General features: G+C 54.4%; 1 protein-coding gene across 23 annotated transcripts in view; it reads right to left on the bottom strand.

The window, feature by feature from the left end:
* SNED1 (sushi, nidogen and EGF like domains 1) overlaps positions 1–15,836 on the bottom strand; it is a 102,106-nt gene that overhangs the window by 12,138 nt on the left and 74,132 nt on the right. For 9 of the 23 annotated variants that reach the window (XM_063595643.1, XM_063595630.1, XM_063595634.1 and 6 more), the window contains 8 exons: positions 15,380–15,563; positions 14,306–14,418; positions 13,154–13,435; positions 11,629–11,773; positions 11,471–11,553; positions 10,492–10,578; positions 9,974–10,072; positions 1,544–1,660 (listed from right to left, as the gene is read on the bottom strand). In XM_063595643.1, coding sequence (XP_063451713.1) covers positions 1,544–1,660; positions 9,974–10,072; positions 10,492–10,578; positions 11,471–11,553; positions 11,629–11,773; positions 13,154–13,435; positions 14,306–14,418; positions 15,380–15,563 — 1,110 coding nt within the window. Of the gene's footprint in view, positions 1–1,025; positions 1,114–1,543; positions 1,661–1,752; positions 1,902–3,378; positions 9,033–9,973; positions 10,073–10,491; positions 10,579–11,470; positions 11,554–11,628; positions 11,774–13,153; positions 13,436–14,305; positions 14,419–15,379; positions 15,564–15,836 lie in introns of those variants that run through there. The other 14 variants (XM_055109304.2, XM_034955555.3, XM_063595640.1 and 11 more) reach the window with 11 other exon arrangements.

Raw genomic sequence — 15,836 nt, 5'->3', positions numbered from 1 at the left:
ATGGCCCCGAGGGTTCCCTGTCCCTCACCTCTCACCACTCTCCACTTCTCCCCCAACATGCCAGGGACACTCCTGACTTAGGGCCCTGGTAACTGTCCTCTGGCTCTCTGGAACGTCCATCCCTCCTCCATGTCTGTTCAGCATCGCCCTCTCCAGGAGGCTGCTCTCTTGCTGCACCAGCCCCTGCCCATCCCCAGGAGGCTTGCCCTCTTGCTGCACCAGCCCCTGCCCATCCCCAGCAGGCTCTCCTAGTCTCATCCTGTCATCTCGTCCTTTTTCCCTTTGCACTCACCACCTGCCACACCACACACTCACTGCTGTCTATTGTCTGTCCCCTCATCTGCAATGAACGGGTCCTGAAGGCAGGGCTTTGGTCTGCTCTGTTCCTGATGTGTGCTGAGTATCTAGAACAGTGCCTGGCACACAGCAGGTGCTCAGTAAGTCATCTGTTGACTAAATGGACAGTGCCTGGCATACAGCAGGTGCTCAGTAAGTCATCATCTGTTGACTAAATGGACTGTGACCGACAGAGTCATAGAGTGTTAGCAAGAAAGGACCTAAGAGATGGGCTGGGCATCTCTCCCTCCACAGCGCATTTTGGAGATGGGGGGCCTGAAGCCACATCATGAGTTAATGGCAGAACTGGGGCCGGCATTCTCATGAGCTGTTTGTTTTTCCAGGGGGCTCTGAGGAAGAGAAGAGAGGAAGGTCACATCAGTTGGCTCTGCCATCCAGTGGGGACTGGGCTGATGTGTGGGACGGAAGGCCTGGGGGCCTGGGGACCAGGAGCCTGCGTTCTTCTCAGCCCCTGCTCCTGAGCTGCATGGACTTGGGGCAGTTATTCGGTTTTTCTGCCTCAGCTGCCTAATTTGTGACATGGAGGGAATCGATGGTCAAAGCAAGTCCCTTCTGTGACTGCAGCCATCGTCCCTCCTCAGGGTTAGCTGGGTAGCTTTGAGACAGCACTTTGAGGAGTCAAGAACACATGACAAATGCGGTAAGGCGGAGGACAGAAACCAACTTACACGTGGTGACAGACGCCTCCCTCCCAGACTGGAAAGGACTTTGTCTCGGAGAACAGCCTTGTGCAGGGGCGGGACACCTTTATACAGGCTGTGACAAAGAAGGGCAGTGGCTCACCAGGTGCTCCTGACGGCTCCTCCTGCCCCTCCTGAGAGGCCTTGCCCAAGGGAGAGGGCCCGGGGTCTGCAGCTGGCTTCCTCTAAGGCCGGGGTGGGTTGGTATTGTGGAGGTGGGGAGTCCCTTCTCCTGACACCGCTCTGGCTGGGTCAGGGAGCCCTCCGAAGCTGTGCCTCGCATGCTGTGGCTGTTCTGACCTGTGACGGGCAGCACCTCTCATCCTGGTGCTTGGGGCAGCAGCGCAGCCCCTGGGGGCTCAGGGGTCAGCCCCGTGCACCAGACTCCCTGTCTGGCACCTCGTGGTTTGGAGGCTCCCGTGGCAAACCCAGCGGTGGCCCAGCAGTCCTAGGCTGAGGCACAGGCTGTGTTGTAAGGGGCGCCCTGAGGCCAAGCCCCGACTTACCGAGCTCGCAGCGTCTGCCTTTGAACCCTGGCCCGCAGTCACAGCTGTGGGCGTCTGCGCCCGGCACACAAGTGCCTCCGTTCTGACAGGGGTTTTCTGAACAGTTGCCAGGGACGTCTGGAAACAGAGGTCACGAGAGGTTAGTCACTGGAACCCCAGGACAGGCCTGCCTCATGGACATGTTGCTGTCCCTTCCTCGATGACCTGACCTGATGCAGGGTGGCCGTGCACTCCTCTGTGGTGTGCTGCGGTGGCCTCCCAAACGCCTCTGGGCCCTAGAGCGTGGTCCCAGTTCAGGTGTTGAGAGAGAGCAGAGGTGAGGAGACAGGCCGCAGTGTGCTTGGCCCTGACCTCATTACTGGAAGGAAGGAAGACAAACAAAAACAAGGAGGAGGAGAAGGAGGAGGGAGAGGGAGGGAGGAGCGGGGCCTTCAGTGCTGAGCCCCCACTGGCCTGTGGCCCCTCCCCACCCCTGACCCTTGCTGGCTTTGCCCCTGAACACGGTTTCTGCCGCTTGGATCCTGAGGCCCCTCCTGGTGCTCTAATGGATGTGACTTATTGCTCACTTGATCCCACCCGTGTTTCCTGTAAACTCTCATTAGAGAGAGGTGCTTGATAGGATTTAGGTTCAGATGGTCTTTGCAGGGCTGCTGCTCAGGGATGCGTGTGCACCCCCAGCCAGCCCAGGCGGCCTGTGATGTGTCCAAGTCCCACTAGAGTGACACGAGGACTGGTCACTGGTCCAGTGCTGGCAGCCTGACCAACCCAGAATAAAGTCCCCACGGGCCTTGCACCTGATGGCTCGAGCAAGAGATCGAGATCCCTGATCCAAGGGCTGTCCTCTCACAGGCCTGTGTCTGACCCTGTCGCTCCTGCCCTCACCAGCTGGAGAGTGGTCTGTGAAGACAGGCTTTCCCTCACCTACCCCGTGGTCACCCTGGACTGGTCCACACAGGCACGGCAGCGTGAAGGCTCCACCCTGCTCCTTTGCTTGTGTGCCTGCAGACCGAGTCGGTCCTCAGCAAGCTCCAAAGTTGCCCACTAGGTTGCTTCTTTCTGAGCATCACGATGAACACAGAGATATTGGTATATTTCATGGGCTTCCGTCCATTGCTGTCAGTTGTTTTCCTGATGCTCAATTTATTCTGTCTTTGGACAGCGGGAGCCCTTCAGGTTGGCTCCCCGCCCTCAGGACATGGTTTGCTGTTTTGAAAGCTTGCTTGCTTTTTACACAACATGTCCTGGGCTTATTTTGTCCACATCCTGCTTCAGTCTTGGAATCACCCATTTCTCCAAAGATCACTGGCTTCTTGGTGAGAACGAGATCTAGAGCCCACAGCCTGGCACTCACACTGCTCCCTATTATGAGATGTCACAGCTTCAGGCCTTTCAATGAACAGAACTAGAAAATTAGTTCTGTTTATTATTTAAAAAATAAACACATTATGAGTTCATACTAATATTTCCATTTCAAATTAACAGAATCAAAAGACAAACAAGATTTTATTTATTTATTTTGAGATGGAGTCTTGCTCTGTTGCCCAGGCTGGAGTGCGGTGTCGCGATCTCGGCTCACTGTAACCTCTGCCTCCTGGGTTCAAGTGATTCTCCCACCTCAGCCTCCCGAGTAGCTGGTGCTACAGGCGTGCACCACCATGCCTGGCCAATTTTTGTATTTTAGTAGAGACGGGGTTTCACCATGTTGTCCAGGCTGGATTCAAACTCCTGACCTCAAGTCATCTGCCCGTTTCAGCCTCCCAAAGTGCTGGGATTACAGGTGTTAGCCACTGCGCCCAGCCAAAACAAACAAGATTTTTAACTTCTTTCATTTTACATTTTTAATTCTTTACACTGAAAATCTTGGTGGCGTTAACAATTATTTTCTTTATCCTACCATATACATGCAATCATTTCAAAATAACAATTCAAGTATTATTACTAACATTAAGATCACTGAGTATAGCCTAACATTTCTTGGCAATGCTTTTTATCCTTAGACCATATTCCATTCGGGGTGAACAGACCACTCTTATTAAAATCGCTTGCAATGATATTTTTTTCCTGTGTGGTTATGCCATCCACATGATAACTAGGTTTACTTATTTCAGTATGTTTTCAATTTTTAGGTGTTGCCTTTTCTTTTTATTGTTTTTAAAACCTTTTTTTTGGTTCTAAAGTCAAAACTGTAAAACAAGGTTCATTCAGAGAAGCCTCGCCGATCTCCAGTCCCATTATGCAGTTCTTTCCCTCCTCATTTAGTGAACCATCTTTAATGTTTCATTTCTTTATTAAAATGAGGACAAAATTTGTATTTCCCTTCTCCATTTTCCTACACAAAAGACAACATACTGAAAACATTGTTCTGCATGTTACTTTTTTTTTTTTTTTGAGATGGAGTCTCACTCTGTCGCCCAGGCTGGAGTGCAGTGGGGCGATCTTGGCTCACTGCAAGCTCCGCCTCCCGGGTTCACGCCATTCTCCTGCCTCAGCCTCCTGAGTAGCTGGGACTACAGGCACCTGCCACTGTGCCCGGCTAATTTTTTGTATTTTTAGTAGAGATGGGGTTTCACCATGTTAGCCAGGATGGTCTCGATCTCCTGAACTTGTGATCCACCTGCCTCGGCCTCCCAAAGTGCTGGGATTACAGATGTGAGCCACCGCGCCCGGCCTTTTTTTTTTTTTTTTTTTAAGATGGAGTCTTACCCTGTCACCCAGGCTGGAGTGCAATGGTGCGATCTCGGCTCGCTGCAGCCTCCGCCTCCTGGGTTCAAGCAATTCTTCTGCCTCAGCCTCCTGAGTAGCTGGGATTATAGGCGTGTGCCACCACGCCTGGCTAATTTTTGTATTTTTAGTAGAGACAGGGTTTCCCTATGTTGGCCAGGCTGGTCTCGAACTCCTGACCTCAAGTGATCCACCTGCCTCAGCCTCCCAAAGTGCTGGGATTACAGGCATGAGCCACCGTGCCTGGCCTGCACATAACTTTTTTTAAGCTGGCTTTATTGAGATAATTCATATAACATAAAATTCACCCAAAGTGTACAATTTATTGGTTTTAAGCATATTCACAGATACAGGCATCCATCAGCACAATTTTAGAACATTTTCGTGACCTCAGAAAGAAACTTTGTACCCTTTGGCTGTTACTGCCTTCCCCATCCCCTCCACCCTCCAGTCCTAAGCAACCGCTAATGTACTTTCTGTCACTAGGGAGCTCCCTCTGCTGGACTTTCATATGAATGGAATCACAGTACATAAGAGTCTTTTGTGTCTGGCTTCTTCCACTTAGCATGATGTTTTCAAGATCCATCCATGTTGTAGCATGCAGCATGCTTCCTTGTTTTATGGTTGAATCATGTTCCACTGAGTGGATATACCATGTTTTGCTTATCCTTTCTTTTCTTTTCTTTTCTTTTTTTTTTTTTTTGAGATGGAGTCTAGTTCTGTCTCCCAGGCTGCAGTGCAGTGGCACGATCTCACCTCACTGCAAACTCCACCTCTCGGGTTCAAGCGATTCTCCTGCCTCAGCCTCCCGAGTAGCTGGGACTACAGGCGCCCGACAGCACGCCCAGCTAATTTTTGTATTTTTAGTAGAGACGGGGTTTCACTGCGTTGGCCAGACTTGTCTCGAATGCCTGACCTGGTGATCTGCCCGCCTTGGCCTCCCAAAGTGCTGGGATTACAGGCGTGAGCCACCGCGCCCGGCCACTTTTCCTTTCGTTAGTTGATTGACACTGTGGTGGTTTCTACTTTCTGGCTTTTGTGCTGTGCTGCTATGAATATTTGTGTACAGGACCTCATGTGGACATAGGTTTTCATTTCTCCTGGGTATATACCTAGGAGTGGAATTACTGGGTCATGCGGTAACTATTGGTTTAATCCTTTAAGGAATTGCCAGACTGTTTTCCAGAGCAGCTGTACCACTTTACAGTCCCACCAGCAGTGTAGAGGGTTCTGATCTCTCCACGTCCTCACCAATGCTTATTATTATCTGACTTTTTAATTCCCGCCATCCTAGTGGTTTTGATGTGTATTTCCCTGCTGACTAATGATGTCAAAGATCTTTTCAGTGTGATTACTGGCCATTTGCATATCTTCCTTGCAGAAATGTCTTTTTAGGTCCTTTGCCCCTGTCTGAATTGGGTTGTCTTTTTATTGTTTAGTTGTCAGAGCTCTTTATTTTAGATATGGGTCTCTGATCAGGTATGATTTGCCCATGTCTGAATTGGGTTGTTTGTCTTTTTATTGTTCAGTTGTCAGAGCTCTTTATTTTAGATACGGGTCTCTGATCAGGTATGATTTGCATGTTTCCTCCACTCCACAGGTTGTCATGTCACTTCCTTGATGGCATCCTTTGAGGCACAGAAGTTTTAAGTTTTGATGAAGAGTAGTTTATATATAGATTTTTGTTGTTGTTCATACTTTTATTGTTGAGCCTAAGGACCCTCATGATCGAAGGTCATGAAGATTTACTCCTATGTTTTCTTCTAAGAGTTTTGGTTTTAGCTCCTAACATTTAGGTTGTTGGTCAATTTGTGGTAATTTGTGTTATGAGGTATATGGTACAAGGGCTCCAGCCTCATTCTTTTTGCATGTGGATATCCAGCTGTCCCAGCACCATTTGTTGAGAAGACTATTCTTTCCACATTGAATGGTTTCAGCCCCCTTGTAGAAGTCAGTTGGCCATTGACGTGTGGTTTATTTCCAGACTCTCAATTCTTTTTTTTTTTTGAGACGGAGTCTCGCTCTGTCACCCAGGCTGGAGTGCAGTGGCGCAATCTCAGCTCACTGCAAGCTCCACCTCCCGGGTTCACGCCATTCTCCTGCCTCAGCCTCTCAAGTAGCTGGGACTCCAGGCACCCGCCACCACGCCCAGCTGATTTTTTGTATTTTTAGTAGAGACGGGGTTTCACTGTGGTCTCGATCTCCTGACCTGGTGATCCGCCCGCCTCGGCCTCCCAAAGTGCTGGATTACAGGCGTGAGCCACCGTGCCCGGCCCTGGACTCTCAGTTCTTTTCCACGGATTACAGGCGTGAGCCCCCGCGCCCGGCCCTGGACTCTCAGTTCTTTTCCACGGATCTAAATGCCTATCCTTAACCCATTACCACACCAACAGGTTTCACCATGTTGGCCAGGCTAGTCTTGAACTCCTTCCTGGCCTCAAGTGATTCGCCTGCCTAGGCCTCCCAAAGTGCTGGGATTACAGGTGTGAGCAGGTCTGAGTTTTAAAAGCAAACAATTAATCTTTAAAAGGATATGATTTTATATATATATAGAAAACCCCAAAGAATGTATAACAAGAATAGGAGAGTTTGGCAAGATGGTTGGCTATAAGGTCAGTATGCAAAGGTCAAATAAATATCTATACTCCAGTAATAAATAATCAGGAAAAGTAACTTTTAAAATATATACTAGTATCAAACTATATAATAGTATCAAACTATAAAATACCTAGGAATAAGTCTGAATTCCATATAAAACCTTACTGAAAGATATTAAATAAGTCATAATGTCATATATGGAGAGACATCCCATGTCCATGGATATAGACTTACTATCCTAAAGATGTCAGTTTTCACAAAAATGGTCAATGGATTGAATGCACACCCAGTCATTATCTCAAAGGCCTTTTCCATAGAGTGTGACTAGATTTGAAGGTGTATATGTGGAAGAAAAAAGGCCAAGGGTAGCAATGATACTTCTGAAGATGAAGAGTAAAGGAAAGGAACTTTGCCAATCAGTTCCAGGACTTACAAAGTTAGAGTGAACACAGGGCAGTATTGGCACAGATGTATCAAATTGACGCCGCCAGAATTCTACTTTTATATGTGGAATTTTGATAATGATAGTGGGGGAAAAAGGGACTTTTTAGCATGAAGAGATGAAAAATCCAGTTTACCCATATGCATAAAAAATGAAATTGTAGCCCAACTTCTCACACACACACAGTCTAACAGATTAATGACCTACAGGTCAAAAGCAAAACTTTACATCTTTGCGAAAAAAATATACATGAATAACTTTCTAACTTTGGTGTGGGGAAGGATATTTTTTAAAGAAGGCTCCCAACTTGTTAACCACTAATGCTCGATAAATTTGATTATGAACTTTTCTCTATTAGGAAGTACCACCAAGAACAGGGAAGGACAAGCCAGAGGCTGGAGGAAGATACCTGCAGAACACAGACCTGACAAAGGATCAGTATCAAAACATATAAGAATTTTGACAAATGAATAAAAAGAGTACAAATAACCCAACATAAAGTCAAAAGGTGTGATCAGGCATTTCACAGAAGCAAACACCTTTGGTGGATGCCCATGAGGAGAGGCTCAGTCACATCAGTGCCCAGGAGATGCAAACCCAGATCCCAGGGGTGTGCATCCCACCCGTTCTGCCTGCAGGATCTGCAAACCCGGCAAAACCTAGTTCTAGAGAGACTGGATTCACTGCATGTCTTCATCACTGCTGGAGGGAGTGCAGACTGCTATCGCCTCTTAGAAAATGACTTAGTTCTCATGTAATTTGGGCATTCACACATCCTCATCCTAGATCCAGCTTTTCCACTCCCGCACACGTACTGGAAAACGTGTACAGGAACATCCACTGCAGCACTGCTCATACCAAACACAACCTACATGTTCTCTGCACAGAGAGGGGAGAAGAGCCAGTCAGTTCACTCAGTGGACTCTGTGCTCAATAGTGGGTGTGAATAAGCCGCAGCCGCCCAGACCGCATGGGCCAACCTCAGTCCGAGAATGCGGGGTGAAAACACAGGTCTAGCGATCACACATGGCAAGATAATTATCTTGCAAAGAAAACTCACGTATTGTTCTGCCATACATATATGCACCATAAAATCACTCCCCCCACCTTCCACTCTGAAAAAACAAAGGAATTCTAGGCACAAAGTTCAGGATCATGGTTAGCTGAGGGGAGAGAACAGGGAGTATGATGGCAAGATAGAAGGTATCGTTCACATCCAAGTTTATAGGTTGGGTTCTTGATTTAGTCATTATTCAAAGGCTAATAACTAAATAAAAGGTAGCTAGCGTGAGAGTGCAACATGAACCAAAGATCATGACTGGCTTTGCGCATCGAGGGGCCATTGAAGAGTCTACTTTTCATGTTATCACTTAAAATCATTTTGCACCCACCAGGGCATGAGCATCTCGTGCTGGCAAACACCACATGACCGTGGTGACCTCAGGGCCAGCCCGGGGGTCATCTTGAATCTCTCCCGCTGAAGAGACCCAGGAGGGTAACACACGCCCCTCCAATCTCTGAGTTCTAGGAAACGAACACCTGGTATTTAAAGGGGCTGACATAATGCAAATCATCTGATGAAATGTTTGTTTTAGTTCACTTAAAGATCAACACGAGAGTCTTCACTCTGAATGGGCCACACCTGAATTAAGAGAATCCTTCACTCTCTGCGTCGGATGCACAAACCAGTCCTCCTGGTGCTCACAGGGGCTAGCAGCAAGTCCAGACCTTGTATGGTGAGGGCGGGGGGGAAGGTGAACTTAGGGTTCAGCGAAACCGCCACTTGCAAACACACCCCACCGCAGGTGCCCTTGATGTGTACACATGTCCTTGAGAAGCTGGGGGCAAGGCCTTGCGGGTGAGACCACGCTCAGCAGCTCACACCTTTACCAAGTACTAGGACTTCTTTGGGGTTGGGTTGAGGGGTGATCCCAATCTGAGTCTGTGGTATGACTCAGGGGAGAACAGGTCACCGGGTGCTAGGAGAGCTGTCCATAGAGGACACAGCCCCAAAGGATTAGAACCAGGAGAAAGGTAGAGTCTGACTCAGGGTGAGGAACACACATGTATTGGTGCTGCCCGAAGGGGAACTGCCTCGTGAGCGTCTGGGAACTCTTACTGCAGGTGCTCAGCAGATGCTTGGTGCCCTGCAGGGACGTGCTGGCCTCGATTCTCACGAGGCAGAGCCCCGGACTAGGAGACAGTTCAGGTCCTGCATAACCTGAGTGTCCACAGGGCCCAGCTAGTCCTCAAGCTGGGGCTCGCCCAGTGGCTGCTCCCTCTGCTTCTCCCATCCTGACTCCACCTGCTCCTCTTTGGAGAAGTGAGGGGTGAGGGGCCCAGAGGCAGGGGCTGGGGTGGGCTCTGCTGCATGTGGAGGCGAAGGAGGGGAGGGGAGGCAGCATCAAAGCCAGTCTCTCTAGCTCAGACTCTGGGTGGTTTGGGTGGGTCCTGCCCCCTGGCCTGTTCCCGTCTGTGGGGTCCCACTGCTTGGGTGGTGTAGCTTCACCCCATCTTCCCACACCGGGGTGCCTGGCGCTCGGCCTCCCCTCAGGTAGGCTCTGTGCCTCCTGATTCCTCACCGTGGGTGGTCCCTCCTGCCTGCAGCCTCTAAGGCCCCTGAGAGCAGTCAGTCAGTCCCAAAGTCCCCACCAGCGCTGCTGACTTACTTCCGATGTCCTTGTTGCCGTGTTCAGGGAGCTGGAGGGCCAGGCTGACCTGCTTGGGGGCTTCCTCCATGTTCTCGAGCTGCGCCGAGGCTGTGGGTTCTAGGAGAAGCCAGGCGGTGACCACACGGCGCAGCTGCTTTGCACCTGGGATGGTCCTGGGGCGGTCCTGGGGCCACCCTTTTGAGTGCTTCTATATCTCAGGGAGCATGGATGTCCCTGGTGGGGACCAGGCTCCCTGCGTGGCCCCAGCACCTGTTGGCCCCAGAGCTGCCTCCCCTGAAGGGCTGGCCTCACCCTCCTGCTGACCCTCTGGAGGGGCTTGGCCTTCCCCTTGCAGGGCCCCCTCAGAGCTGCTTCAGGGACAGCCACCACTGATCATGCTGAGAGGCCCCATCCTCACGGCTGATGCGGTTGCTTTCTTCTTAGGGTCAAATTCTGCATTCCTCTCCTTCCACCCCTGCTTCTTGGAGGCTGTGGCACCCCCTGCTCTCTCTGAGCTGCCCTCAGTCTGTACTGACCTTCCTCATGCCCTCGCCCCCAACTGCATCTCTTCTTATGCAGGGATCTCAACCGCACCCTCGGGCACTTGATATCCGCTTCCATAGCTGCAAGTACAACGGGCCCCCCTCTGTACTCCAGATCTCACCTGCCCACCACTGGGCATCCCGGGCAGCTGCCTGCCCTCTCCTCAGACACCTTGCTGGGGGCTCTCTCCCCTGCTCACCGTGCGGCAGGGACCCCAGGGCTCTGGTCCCTCCTTGCCACTCTCCTTGCTGCATTTCCCTCCCTCCTCTGCCTGAGGAGTTTTTGCTCAGAACGTGTTTGTTAAACTGGTGACTAGGCTCTGCTGGGGAGTTCCATGAGGATGAGCACCTGGCCTTCCAGGTGAGAGGCAAGGGCCAGAGAGGTCCCCTCTGGGGCAGGGTCGCGCCTGCCTCACTCCTGCCAACATGTCTCAGGGCTTCTGTGTCAGAATCACAGGCAGATTCCCAGAGCGGCACTCACCCAGTAAACCCGGTGGGAAGGGGCCAAGGCACCTGGGCCCATCAGCCTTGCTGCCACCGGGAAGATCTTGCCAGGACAGTGGCGGAGGATTTGCCGGACCACACTCGGAGTGGCGGGTTAGACCCTCATGGCCTCCTGCCCATGGCTTACTAAAACAAAGCTCAGAGCCCTACTTTGGCAAATAAAGCTGCTGTAATGTCTCAGACCTGCTTCTAAAATGTTTATCTTCTCTTGCGTGCCCTACCAGCAGCCTGTGCCTCCAGCCCACACACTGACGTGAGGCCCTCACGAGCTGCCCCTCCTGCCATGGAGGTGCATGCTGCCGGCGCCCCACGAGCCCCGCGCCTTGTGCACAGTCGGGGTGGGGGTCACTGGCTGGAGACTGCGCTGGCGGTGGGGGTGGGCTCATCATGTAGGGGACAGGACCTGGTGAGAGTGGCAGTGAGGACGAGGGTTGGCCACCAAGGTGGGTGGGGAGGCCTCGGCACTCACGTGATCTCACGGTGGCTGCTTTGCTGGGTGAGCCACCGAACCTGGCGCTCACTCTTCCTCTGCCGTCCACAAGCTCCGAGAACCTGCAGAGAGGGTGGAAGGGTCACCACAGTCCGAGCGCCGCCTCGGGCGATGGGGCCGACGGGTGGGGCATGTACCTGGGGGGCTGGGTGGGGGTCTCGGGGGCGCTGTGGTCATTGAGCAGGCGCAGCTCCGGCAGGCGCGCGGGGGGTGGTCTGTTCCTGAGCACCCGAGGGTGGTGTCCTCCCTGGTGCCAGCGTCTGTCGGCGCCATCCCTGGGGGCTGCAGAGCAGGCAGGAGGAAGGGGCTGGTCTGGGGCTGCCCTCTGCTCCTGTCCCTGCCCCTGTGGCATGGGTGGTGCCCCTCACACTCAGCCGTGCTTGGAGAAGGGAAAGGGGGCATGTGCGTGGGCCGTGGTCATCCAAGGTGCTTGTGGCTTCCCCAGATGCCCTGGGTTCCCTTCCAGCCCACCCGCCGCATCCGTTCTGAGGAGGAGCCATGCGCAGCCGTGACACAGGCGTGCACTGGCCTGGGAGTCATGAGGCAGGGCTGAGTCTAGGCCCCTGCCCGTCACTCAAGTTCTCAAGGGGCTGGGCACTCGGGCTCGGACTCAGGTCCCAGGCTGCCCTGGAGACACAGTGCTTCTCCTCAGTGGCCTCCTGATGGGACGCTTCAGCTGGGAGTCCCCACCCCAGCATGTGCCCTGAGAGTGAGGGTGCGTCTGTCACCCTCACAGCGTCCTTCAGCCTCCCAGGCTGGGCCCTCCTTCCCCTTCCCTCTCCCTCTCACTCTCACTCTGACGCCGGCTCACAGAGGTCCCAGCCTGCCCCTTCTGCCTGGCTGGTGGGCTTGGCCCCAAGCTGGTGGGGGTGGCAGGGTTGGGTCTGAGAACTCGGCAAGCTCATGCACTTCGTGTCCCCAGCACAGCCTCACGGGTTGGGGAGGAGCCTGGGGTCAGAGCCCTCTCTTCCCTGGGGAGCCGCGCACTGCTCTGCTCTGTCCAGCCGTGGCCTCTCCTCCCTGCTTGTCTCCGTCTCTTTCTTCTCTCCCTGTTCTGCTCCTGCATTTTCCCACTGCTCCTTCTGTGAACTTGGAAGACCTAAGTGGGGCGTTCAGGACCCTGGTGGAGCCTGGAAGGGCCACCCCTGCACTTGGGAGCACACCTGAGACCTTCGGAGCATCTGTCCCCACTCCAAGTGGCTTCTGCCCTGTGCCTCTGCGCCCCAGCATTCCTGCCTGCCTTGCAGGCCCCTGCCTGTGGCCTCCTGGCCCTTTGTCTGTTTGTGTCCAGTGGCTCTTCGTGGGTCAGGCCTGGGCTGCAATGCAGGCCACTTCCGGGGGCTTCCTCCTCGCTGCCACTCTCGGCACCCGTTTTCAGGTGATGCTCGGCCTGTCTGGGATCTACGGGAGCGTCCGGCACAAACTGAGGCTCAATGTGCTCATTATTCCAATTGTTGGTGCCACCTGCCCATGAGTCCTTCCTTTCCTCGTGGGTTTGAAAAGCCTCCACTTTCATACACAGACTCCTCCCCTGCTAACACGGTCCTGTTTCTAGGCTGTCTGCCTGGCATCCCAGGCCCCTGCAGGGCCAGGTCAGTCCTGAACAGGGTGGAGGGCTGGCAAACACCGCCCCCGCCCACGCGCAGGGCCCGCGGCACTCACAGGTGATGATGTAGAGGTGGGCGGGCTCGCTGTGCTGCGGCCCGAGCTCCGTGCTCTGCACTGCTATCACAGAGAGCTGGTACCGCCGTCCCGGCAGCAGGTCGCGCACCGTGTAGGACGCCAGCTTCCCGTTGGGGACATAGCGGCTCTTGGTGCTCTGGCTGGTGGTCACATTGATGACATAAGCCTCCAGCAAGCTGCCTGGAGTCGGGGCATCCCAGACCACGTGGGCAGAGGTGGCAGTGACTCGGGCGGCGGTCAGGTTTGCTGGAGGCAGGGGCCCTGGACGAGGCAGGAGCAGGGAGAGGTGAGGGGGTGCCCACAGGGTCTTCTGGCAAGAACACGGTTTGAGAACCCGACATGGGCTGCTGCAGCCTTGCTGGAAGCCAGATTCTTTATTATGGACAATGGTACAGTGCTAAGGCGGGGTGTGGGCTAGCATGTACAGCAGAATCTCCCAACTGAGAGGCCTGCAGGCCCCTGGTTGCCACCCTCCCCTCGGGTTAGGATCCACCCTGTGAAGCCCCCAGGCCCTGGCCCGTCAGCTGGCGCCCTCCCTGCAGCACAGTCGGTTCCCCTGAGCCTGGCTGCGTGGAGCCCTGTGCAGACTCCCCTGCCCCACCAGCCTTTCCCACGCCAGCATCTGAGTGCACAGGTGGGCAGGGGCCTGCTCAAGCCTCTGTTCCTCACAGAGGGAGCTGCAGCCTCCCCTCTGCCCAGTTCACCTGTCCCTCCCCTGCACGCTGACTGTCCATGCTGTCGCCCCTCCCATGCACTGGGGAGGGGGTGTGGGCCTAGTGACACCAGGAACTTAGGGAGCTTAGCTAGAGGGGGCTGGTTGCAAGGTACAAGGGCCCTGGATAGCATGGGTATCCCTGGCCCAGTGAGTTCCTCTGGCCCTCTGGTCAGTGTCTAGTAGGAACTCCATGCTGAGGAGCTACCAGGAGCCTTTAGAGATGGAGACTGCCCTGGACAGCTGTCCCAGCACAAGGGCCCTGCTCAGTGGCCCCAGGGGAAGAGACATCTGGGAGGCCAGGGGCTGGGTTTCTGGTGTTGTGGACGCTTTGGAGAGGACTAGGGGAGGCTGGAAGGAAAGCCAGAGCTTCTAGAAGACGGCCTTTCGTGTGCCGGGGGCCGCGCTGCTCTACTCACGGGTCCACACGTGCGTCGGCGCGGTGGCCAGGCTCTCTGTGGGGTGCTCCTCTCCCCTGAGCCCACTGAGGGTGGTCAGCTGGATGGTGTACCTCCTCCCAGGCAGCAGGGCCCTGTGGGCAGGAGGTGACAAAGAGAGAACAGGGATGTCTGGGACCTGTGTGTGACTCTGCTGCCAGACCGCAGCTCCCCCACGCAGGAGGTGACTGCGGGTAGGTCATCCTGCTGCTGGTGGCCCAGGCAACCTCCACGAGGGGCAGACTCATGGCCCTCAGAGCCGTGTGCTCCTAGGGCGGGAAGCCAACCCATAGTCCGGGCAGCAGAGGAGGATCGGGTGTGCTTGGGGCTGCTACAGTATGGTCAGAGGGCCGGTGTTCAGCTGGGAGAGGCCAGAGAAAGGGGAAGTGGTCGCTGTGCAGGGATGGGGGACGGGCCCTCAGCACAGGTGAGTTGATGTAAATTCTCAGGAAACCACAGGACAACGTGAGGCCAATGCCGCCCCAGCCCCAGGAAGCTGCTGGCTGGAGTCTTCCTTCCCACTCGCTCTCCAAACTTTTCCTGCACCCCTGCCGCGCTGAGCACGATTCGGAAGCTTTCTCTTTGGTTGGCGACCAAATCACAGGGGTCCACTGTGGGACTCCTGGGAGAGCTCGGGGCTGCTACCATCTACCCTCGCTGGCCGCTGCTCTCTGAGGGGTCCACTGTGGGACTCCTGGGAGAGCTCGGGGCTGCTACCATCTACCCTCGCTGGCCGCTGCTCTCTGAGGGGCCAAGTCACTCTCATGATCTGTGTGGAAAGTGTGCCCCTGGATTTTCTGAGCTTTTCCTGCTCTTTTTGGACACTTTAAAACACTACCAAGGTGTATCCTCTCTTGGCAGCCCTGATGAGGTGAGGTGGGAGTGAAGCCTCCAGGGTCTGAGGCTGGCTCACCTGAGACCTTTGTCTCCACTCAGGTGAGGAGCGGCAGGTGTACAGTCCACACACGGAGAATGTGCCCGAGACCTGGGCCCCATGTCCCCGAGCCCCCACCCCTGCCTTCACCCCGGCCCCATGCTCTGGGTGTCCCTTCTTACCTAAAGGTGAACCTGTCCACACTCCTGTCCACATCGGTGGCCTGGTCCCTGAGGGCCTCAGGGTGGCGGATGGACACACGGACCCCACTGACGGTGGCATGGCGGATCCTGTGCAGGACCCACTGCACTGAGATGGTGCTAGCCGTCACATTGGTGACCTCGAAGCCTTCCACAGGGCGGGGTCCTAGGGGGAATGGACTGCTCAGCAGGTGCCGGCTCCTCCTTGCTCCTGGGGGAGCGCAGGGGCTCAAGATGAAACCAGGCTTGGGAGGGTGCTGGGGGCCACAGAGAGGCACTGGAGAGGGTGTCCCATCAACTGCTCAGGGAACTTGGGCTGAGTGGGATGCCCAGGCTCTGGCCTCCAGGGCTGACAGCTGCAGAACCCACTGTGGGCATGACGGCTGCGGAGCCCGCTGTGGGCCAGACTGTCTTACCAGAAGCAGGGGTCTTAGTCTCC

Source organism: Pan paniscus, chromosome 13 (assembly GCF_029289425.2).
Source record: "Pan paniscus chromosome 13, NHGRI_mPanPan1-v2.0_pri, whole genome shotgun sequence".
In the NCBI taxonomy this organism is placed as follows: domain Eukaryota; kingdom Metazoa; phylum Chordata; class Mammalia; order Primates; family Hominidae; genus Pan; species Pan paniscus.
Note: the sequence above shows the minus strand (reverse complement) of the source record. Positions and strands in the feature narration are given on the sequence as shown.